General features: G+C 35.0%; 1 protein-coding gene across 1 annotated transcript; it reads right to left on the bottom strand.

Moving 5' to 3' along the window:
- Positions 1-5,639: 5,639 nt before the first annotated feature.
- LOC122601004 lies at positions 5,640-7,956 on the bottom strand. The gene is made up of 2 exons (XM_043773782.1): positions 6,504-7,956; positions 5,640-6,421 (listed from the first exon to the last, which is right to left on the bottom strand). Exons 1-2 carry the CDS (start codon positions 7,954-7,956, stop codon positions 5,640-5,642), a joined length of 2,235 nt encoding a protein of 744 aa, XP_043629717.1.
- Positions 7,957-9,676: the final 1,720 nt, after the last annotated feature.

Here is a 9,676-nt window from a genome sequence, read left to right as displayed (position 1 = left end):
TGAAGATCATGCCGTAACAGGACTTTTACCTTCAACTGGAAGTAACAGTCATTGACTTCTCTCTCGCCTATGCATTTTTGGAACATTTTGGACCGTTGGATTTGCTATTTTTAAAATATGGAAAATAAATATCTTATGTTAGTTCTTAATAAACAAATAATAGTTAGGAAATTAATAAAAGAATGACAGGCATGAAAAATTATAAAATATATGCTGCAGTTGGGACATGGAACCGTTTTGATAATGAGTAATATACAATAAAATTTAATTATTTATGGGTTTGTTAAATGAAGTCTTAAGGTTTTTGTTAAATGAAGTGTTAGGGTTTTTGTTAAATTGTATTAATTAGTTGTATATTTACTATAAAATTTAGGGGGTGGGGTTTTAATATGGTATATACAATCTTTTTATATACGTTAAGTGAAACTCTAAGGGTTGTGTTTAACAATTTTTTTTATAATATATTAAAATTAATATATAAGAATATATAGAAAGAAAGAAGTGAGTATGAGGTTGTTATGCATTTAATTTGGGTGAAAAACCCCTCATATACCAATATTTTATTATTTTGAATAAATGTTTGACCCCTCATGATTTTTATAGTTTAAAAATAAAGTATGTGAGAGATTTTTCACTCAACTTAGATGTTTAACATTCTCATATTCCTTTCCCAATATAGAAAAGCCATCTCGTTGAACATGAAATATAAACAAGATTAAAATTATTCGATTATTAATACAAAACTCTTGAGGTAAAACAATTTAAGATGTACGTACTATGATATAGATAAGTTAAAATATGTTTAAGATATTAATTCAGTATTAAGAGACTAGAAACAATAAAGTCAAGTTGTATTGATAAAGACAATAGTTGGATCAAGACGTTTTCTAATTTCGGGGACGTTTTCATTTCAAAGTCGTATTACAAGAGTTTGTATACTGTCGTTTAGATGTTATTGTGTAGATGTTATTGTAAGTATTCGATCGTTAACAATTAACTCGTTGCTATACCTAATAATACATATATATATGGAAAATATGGATATTATGTAGTTATATATTGTGTAAGGTTAATAATAGTAGTAACTAGATACTTAGCCCGCGCGTTGCTGCGGGAAGTTGTAAATGCAGTAGTACAAAAAGGTAAACTTTACGTTTACGTAACGTAGATTATGCATTAGTACAAAAGGTTAAAGATGGTAAACATAAGGCAGATTACTATACAGTGCAAAGCAGTTCAAAAACACATACATTGTGTAACACCTACTATTTACAACATAGCGAAAGATTAAGTAGGTGTTATCTATTACATGGATTGTATAACATCAACCATCGTAACAAAAGTTTGGTTAGGTGTTATCTAATATATACATAGTATAACACCAATATATTGGTGTTAAGGTTGCGTTGTAGCAAAAGAGTGGCTGATGTGCAAAAGTTGTGACGTCGTTAGCGAGGCCCTGTTTTGTTATGGCTTTGGTTTTTTGGTTGATCCCTGTTGACCGGACTGTAACAGATTAGCAAAGTTAGTAAGGTAGGTGTAAACGACAGGCAGTTAGTTGAGGTATAATTTGTACCTGGTAACTCCTGGGCTCCTCTTTTTCTTCCTAGCATCTTTGGGTCTGGAGTGACTGGTGTCATTCGTGTTTGTTTTTCAACTTTGTTGACTGAAATGCTCCCGGTTTTTGGTAAGGTAAGGTGAAGGAGACATGTTGTTCCTGTTATGCTTGAAATCTCTTCAGGTAGGATTTTTGGGTCAAAGTGTATGTGGTTGATGACCATATCTTCGCATGTTATGTTTATTAACTCAGTCGTGGCCTCATTATAGAAGATGACCTTTGTGCTTGAAGTAGAGTCTGCAATGGTGGCATTCACACAGTACCTGTTTTTTCATGGAACATATCATATTGTGCAGAAAATGTAAAGCAACATTTAGGGACTTACATGTATTTAAATCCCTCTTTTTCTTTGTGATATTCGCATGTATAGTAGTATCGGTTTGTTTTTTGCAAGTAAGCTCTCCCGTTACATTTGTTGCAGGTGACATAGAACCATGGTCGGCTTGAGTCAATGGTTGCTATAGTTACTTCACAGACACCGTGATGTTGCTATTATGTACCTAAGGAGTTAATATCGAGAAACTTTAATTTAATGGGCAAGAAAGAATTGAGGGTATTAGATGGTACCATGTTGTCTTCTTGTTGTTTGGAAAACAAAGCCTCAAGAGTAATTGTGGGGTTGGATGATTGGTCAATTTCTTTAAATCTGTTTGTAAGGTAGGCATGTGTTAAAGTTTTATGGGTTAATAAATATAAGTTGCGTTAGGACATTAGAGAGCATTGTTAGTACCTGTTGATGTAATATGGTAGGTCTGGTAGAGGGGGATTTACGACAGTAGTGGTAGCGGAAGTTGATTCTAGCTGATAGTTATCTATAATGGAATAAGACATTCTTTAAGTGCGAATTAAATAGCAAAGGTGTTAGTCCTACTATAATTGCAAAAGTGGTTAGGAAAATGTAATATACCGTTGAAGTACGTTACAATTGTTGAAGTCACTGCCAGTATATTTCCAATTGAATGGTTGTCACTAATCTCATTGATCTTCTCCGTCCATAATGTTATCTCAATCAAATTATTGCTGTAAAATGTGTAACATTTAGTATGTAAATGCTAATATAGGTAATTGTGTGTTAAAAATGGTATTTGCTATTAAATACATTTACCTTAAGTCCAGTATCATGACTTTCCTTAAGTTTTTTTCTTTCCTTGTGAGGACTCCTGATATCCTTTCGATGCGACTGATATAATCTGTATTGCAGTACTATTAGTAATTACGATATTTATTTATTGATTATTTAAGTTTGTTGCAGTTTTGTATACTGATAGTGCGGGTATAGTATATATCTGATAACATATATAGCAGTACGATTACTTTTACGATTTTGTATACTGATAATATGGGTATAGTATATACCTGTTAGGAGGGTGTGATTGTTACGCCTTTCTGGGAGCTTGTCGTATGTCACAAACCTGTAGTAGTAAGTAGGAATTCTTTGGTCTTCGATGGGAAGAAAAGTAGTTGACTCTCCAAGTCTGATAGTTGCTGCGTGTTCGACAACTTGCATATTTTTTCTTGCATCTATTGATAGATAGTCTGATATGGCATAACATGAGTTCAGCTTCAACTTCGAATCGAAATACCTTTCATTTGCTGATTTTGCAGAGGCCTCAATGGCGTCACCCTGTAACAGATTTGTAGTTATAGTTTAAACATAAGGAAATGGTATGAAAGTCAGATTTATTTTTATGTATTTTACATGGATATCTACTAATAGGAAGCATAGGTCCTCTTTTCTGTTGTGTAGTATCCATTTTCTTATTACTCGTACTCTGATTTCGTTTCCAGGTTCGTGAGGTTTAATTTCACTAATCCATAAGCTTGACATTGATCTGCAAAGATAAAAAGGTACGTTAGTGTCATTATAGCTATGTAAAAAGTTTGAAGTAAATTATATTGGTTGGTTGTAGAACGTAACTATTTTCTGGTAAGTGTTAACAATTGTTAATTTCTTTTAAAAAGTCAGAGTAAACAATATTTTTTGTTTCGTTTGGTTTTTCGTCCTGTTGAGGAATTATCAGAATTTTCAGAGCCGAAGGACTGGTGGCGCGTGATAGCGCAACATATAGTTGTCCATGACTAAAAACAGGATGTGGCAAGTAAATTCCTATTTTATTTAGTGACTGGCCTTGACTTTTGTTTATAGTCATTGCGTAACATAACTTAATAGGAAATTGCTTCCTTTTAAGCATGAAGGTTAACTCTTTGTCACTATGGGTTAGTGTTATGCGGGGGATGTAAACACGGTGGCCAATTGTTGTTCCTGTCATGATTTGCGCTTCAATAACTCTAGGAAGTAGTTGTGTTACTATGAGTCGAGTTCCGTTGCATAAGCCTTCTGTTTGGTTCAGATTTCGTAGTAACATTATTGGTGTGTTAATTTTAAGTTCCAAGCGATGTGGTGATAGTCCATTAAAGTTAAGAAGGTTGAGATATTCTGTTGGATAAAGAATTTCGGTATCTCCATGGTCTCCGGTGTAAGGAACTATTGTGTCTAAACTAAGATAAACTTTCCCTATTCCAGGAGCCATTTCAAGTACCTTTGTGTTGATCTCTTCTGCAGTTTCATTCTTTGGGCAAACGATCGCCTTTGCACATAAGGTAGTAGCTGAAGGATTTAGTAAGGTTTCATGGTCATAGATGAATCGAATAAGATCATTGATTGCTTTTTTATGGAAAGGTATGTTGTAGTTTGGTGGGATTTCTATAGTTTTGGTGTTTTGAGGATCGGTTTTGTCAGGAGTACCAAGCTCGCCGTTTCCAATTGCTAATAACCATGAAGAGAACTTAGAGATTTCTGCTTTTTGTTGTGGGAGTAAACCAGGTTTTTGAAGGCGCATATTTTCAGTTAACTTGAAGACCTGAAATTTACTCCATAAGTAAGATCTAGGTAACGATGACGCTTTGAGACATTGCGTTTAACCGGAAGTGTTTGCCTAAAGTCACCGCCTAAAAGTATGGATTTACCACCAAAAGGTCTATCGTTATTATTTAGGTCTTTGAGAGTTCTATCTAAGGATTCAAAACACTTTCTATCACTCATCGGAGCCTCATCCCAGATAATAAGTGAAGTTTCATTTAACAGTTGAGCTAGATGAGTATTTTTTTTGATGTTGCAAGTAGAATCATCTGTTAGGTCTATAGGAACTTTGAACCTTGAATGTGCGGTTCTACCGGATGGGAGTAGTAACGATGCTATTCCTGAAGCAGTAACAGCCAAAACAATTTTTCCATCAGAACGTAAACTTGAAATTATTGTTGTCCACAGGAATGTTTTTCCGGTCCCGCCATGGTCGTATACAAAAGCTAGTACCTGCTTACTACTTTCTATAGTACTTGTGATGTAATCATGAATTTCCCTTTGTTCATTGTTCAGTTTATACTTGAATGACACATGGTCAGCCGCGAGAATCTGTCTGTCATAATTCTTTTCTTCCATGAGGAGTTTATTTCTTAAAGACAAAAGTAGTTGCTGATTGGGTAAAGGTAGGCCGAATTCTGGTAAGGATGAAGAAGGGGTTGAAGATCGAAGTAATAGCTCTAGCTCATAAAGCACGTATTGTTGTAAATCCTGTTGATTAATGACTTCATGTGTGCGAGCTATGTCATCTGTCATTTTGCTCCAGTGTGCTTCCCAGAGCTGTTTAGGATTTGAAACCTCGCAATATAGTAGCATGTGAGTAAACAAAGTCCGTAGTTCTGATGCACTTGCCCAAAGGGCAGCTTCATTAAAGGCAACGGACCACTCATCGTCATCTTGTAATAATCCTAGATTTTCACATGCGTCGCGATATGTAGGGCAGACTTCTCCAGAAAGTGTACGAATGTCTTCAAATGTTTCACATCCTCGCTGATGTGTTAGAAGCATTCGTAAGTAAAAGAGTTCACCGCATGTTGGGTGTACGTAAATGAGCCTTCCTATTGCAACATTTTTTCTAAAAGATCTATGAATCCAGCATTTGGAAGAGGCGTCCCATCGAAATTCTGAAGTGAAATCAATATAGCATAGATGTCTGCCTCTTCAGTCGTAGCGGTTACTAAGTAGCCATTTAGTAAGAGTCGTTTTTGTTGCATATGAATTGTTGGCGACGTTATTGATTTTATCTTTGAACCGTACACTTTGCATGTTCTCCAAGTGAACTGCTAGCATTTGAACGGGCGGGTTTCTTTCATGTATGTGAAAGTTTAGAATTCTCCAGGCAGCCTCGTGAGGGCAAATGAAACGACTATCTACAAAATTTTTGATTTCATCTACCTGGATAGGGTTTGTGTTTGTTGTAGCATCGGATGTTATGGCAGGAGTTCTATTGATCAAGTAATGTATACGATCTGGGCTTTTGGATATGTACTTGAATAAGTACTTTATGAGCATACTCCAGCCACAATACTCTACATTGATATGTGCTTCAAAGTATAAACATAGTAAAGGATTGTAGGGGACGACAACACGATTGTCTAATGGAATACCATTTTTTACAACTGTAGCCGTTGTTGATCGTCTCCTGTAGCGTGCGTAGCCGTTCTTGTCAAAGCATGTGGTTTGCTCAAAAATTTTTGGGAATTTTTTGGAACAGTGGCCTAGTTTCATGCAAGGAGAGTTCGTTCTTGCAAGACCACATGGGCCATGCATCATTGATTCAGACACAATTCTGTATAAATCTGGTTGAAGCACACGGTCAGGTATTTCTGCTGAGATGTATTTATCTATATCTTCAGCATCTTTGATCCTTTGAGAAGAGGATACCCATAATAACAAATGGCGATGAGGCATGCCTCTTTTTTGGAACTCAATGGTATATAAATCTGTGTTGAAAGAGTTGGTTGACTGAGAATGCCAGAAGAACTAATAGATAAGAAAAGAAATCGAAAGTTGATGTGAATGTACCTGCCTCAATGTCACCAAAAGGATTTTCAGTTTTAATGAAGTTAAGTAATGACTTTAGTTTCAATTGGAACACTCTTGCTATAATGTCTGGACGATCTTGGGCCTTAAGGGGAGCGTACTGAGCCATATGTCTTTCAATCTCTGGCCACTTGACATTACATGTAAAAGTAACGAAGTATTGTGGATTTCCATGGACTCTGCAAATCGCTAAGGCGTCTTGGTAATGTTTGTACATGTAGCGAGGACCACCTATGAATGATGTCGGTAAAATTATTCTTTTGCCGATGTCACGACCTTCAGTATCTCCCCGTGAAACAGCATCATGAACACCTTGAAGGTGTTCGGTTCTGAATGTACTCTGGTTATACCTATAGTAATCGAGTCTATCATGTTCCATACATACATAGGCATCAACCAAGTACTGCTGAAAAAGCCTTCCACCTCTTAAGAGTAAGGTATATAAGTTGAGACGATCATGAAGTTGATAGTTATAAAACATATTCATGGTTAATTTTCTATCTTTAGTTTCAGCAGGTGCAGTTAAACGCATATCAGGAGACCATCCACTTTCACCGTAAATGAATAACAATGGGTATTGTAACGACATGTAAAGTAGATGTAACTTATTGATACGTTGCGGACCTTTATCTTTGTTACGGATAACGATGTCAAATCCATCTGACAAAGGGTCACTGTCGTTAACGATAGCTCCAATGCAACCGTCGCTTGGTTTGTCATAGGATTGTGCATTATAAGAACTATATAACCTAATAGAAAAGTTGGGGACATTATATAGCCGAATAAGATCTCTAGCAGTATGGAAAAGCTTAACTAACTTATTGGACATTGCAAGTTCCTTTGAAATAAGTGAAACAAAGTTAACAGAAAGTTGAGGTTCAGTACTACTGTTGAAGGGCTCCAATCTGTGAGTAATTTCATTTTCGGTGTCATAGATGTACATTTGCAAAAATCTAGGTTTTTCGTTTCTTGGAGGACATAATGTACCAATCCAGTGACATATTTGCCCTTCAACTCTAAAAACGTATGGAGCAGAACCGTCATTGATCCTGTCATCTACCTTTGCACCGAATGAGGTCATAGAGAACATTGAGTTATAGGCACGTATGTGATTGAGAAATTCATTTCTTGTAAAGAGGTTAATAATGGTGGGGTTATATGCTCCTGGAAACGGTAACTTAACCTTACCCTCTTTACAACATTGTTTGTACCTCATATGTCCATTGACAGATGTCTGATGACAACGTTCATCATACCAAAAGCGTGCACCGCAATACTCACATATACAAGTACAATCGCCTAAGTCTATATAGAAAGGTGTATTAGGAGGTGAAGTACAGGTTGTAAAGCTACGGTTGTCAATTGCATTAAATATCGTACAGTTAGCGCTTTCAGCCGTAATTTCGTTGCGTTTACGTTTTGCTAAAGTTGACATTTTTTTTAAGTTATAGTAAACACTATAGATAGAAGATAACAAAGCTAGGTAAAAAGAAAAACAAAAAAACTATATAGAAGATTAGAAACCTAGTTTTATAGCTGACTGAATACATTAATATAAAGCAGCAGATTACGCAATAGATTAACCTGAGAATAGGAAAAAAAGAACGTTGTCATGATAGTAATAAATAATAAGGGAAAAATTCTTTGAAAGTCACATACGACCTAAATTAAATAACATAACAATTACTTAAGAAACCTAAAAGGCCTTATAATTAAGAAGCGGGTATATAATATAATTTTTTTTGTTTAATTTGTTGATTCTATTAAATAACTAAAGCCTTCCATGAAATTTACAGATGTCATTGTCACTGATGTAGCATAAGTATGTGTAACATCAACTTATAACATAAATAAATTAATCATAAAAATTAACAACATATGATGAGTATGTACCTATATTCTTGACCTTGTATGTAATGATATTCATTGAATATAGAGAGTGATATACTAACAGGGTATAGAAGGATGCTGAAGAGAAAAGAAGATGCCAGAGAGAAGTTAGATAGATGTACTGTTGGAGGTTTCTTGGACTTGGAAGTTGTACGACAGGCAGCATAATATGTAAAGAGTGAAAGTTAAGCTATGTTGTACTTTAGGCATAGAAACTTGTAAAAGCATATAGGTTTTTAGTATAATGTTAATATATGAAATGAGGTACGTAGTTGCATATACTAAATTAAGTTAGATAATTAGATGGCGTAAGTTATTAGTATGTATTATGAACCAACATGGAATAATGAATGGTGTGACCATGTGATCATGTTCCTATCTGCAACATATGTGGGTATGGCCTAGTGATAAGATTAATAAATTTATATCTTTTTATAGAAAAAGTGCATTTAATCATGTAGTTGACATCATATTATAGGTCCCATACTTATCATCAATGTGGAAGAGCTTACTTTTATAACATAAATACGATACTTAAAATGTTACAATTTGGTTGTTGTTGACTTGATTAAGATATACATTTTCAAAATAGTTGGCGATGTTATTAATTGTTGCCTAATCCTTTCATTAAAGTTTTGCGTTATGAGTTAAGAGTGATCAGAAAGAGCTTGCATTCTATGAGTGTAGACTCAAATATAATCTTTCGAAAAGCCACAGGGAGCGTGACTTAGTTGGCTTTTTAGGGGTAGAGTTAGTATTGAAAGTAGACACCTGTTTTGTGACAAAATTAACATGAAAATGTTATGATTAACGTATAAGTAAATGATAATGATGTATCTTGAAGGACTAATGACAAAATCAGTATAAATCAAAGCAAAGTATATAACTTTAAGTTGAAGGTTGGTTTTAGAGAAGAAAAATGCCTAGTTCAACAAGTTGCATCTCAGTATATATTTAAATTAAACAAATTGGCCAGAGAGAATTATGGTTATTTCTTTAACAAGTTGCATCTCAGACATAACTTATAGTTTAGCAATTTAGGACGACTCTATAAGATTGATAGGGTATGTTTCGGATTAGTATCCAAAATTGGGGAAAACGTAGTTGTGTAGTGTTTCTCACTGCCTACATATATTGACTCTTTCATCTTTTAAATGGACCACAAAGATTAGGAGGCTACTTGAGAGTGTGGATAAGGCTAAAGGGGTGTGGGGTGCTTTTCAGTGTTCTTTTTACTCTATGTTCATATAGGACTAGTTTTCTTT

Source organism: Erigeron canadensis, chromosome 5 (assembly GCF_010389155.1).
Source record: "Erigeron canadensis isolate Cc75 chromosome 5, C_canadensis_v1, whole genome shotgun sequence".
NCBI lineage: Eukaryota > Viridiplantae > Streptophyta > Magnoliopsida > Asterales > Asteraceae > Erigeron > Erigeron canadensis.
Note: the sequence above shows the minus strand (reverse complement) of the source record. Positions and strands in the feature narration are given on the sequence as shown.

Excerpts from the sequence above, each read along its gene's own strand:
- LOC122601004 (XM_043773782.1), bottom strand. The coding sequence starts at position 7,956 with ATGTCAACTTTAGCAAAACGTAAACGCAACGAAATTACGGCTGAAAGC. Across the intron at positions 6,422-6,503 it reads TTTTGGTGACATTGAGGCAG|ATTTATATACCATTGAGTTC; the intron begins GTACATTCACAT and ends CTTTCAACACAG.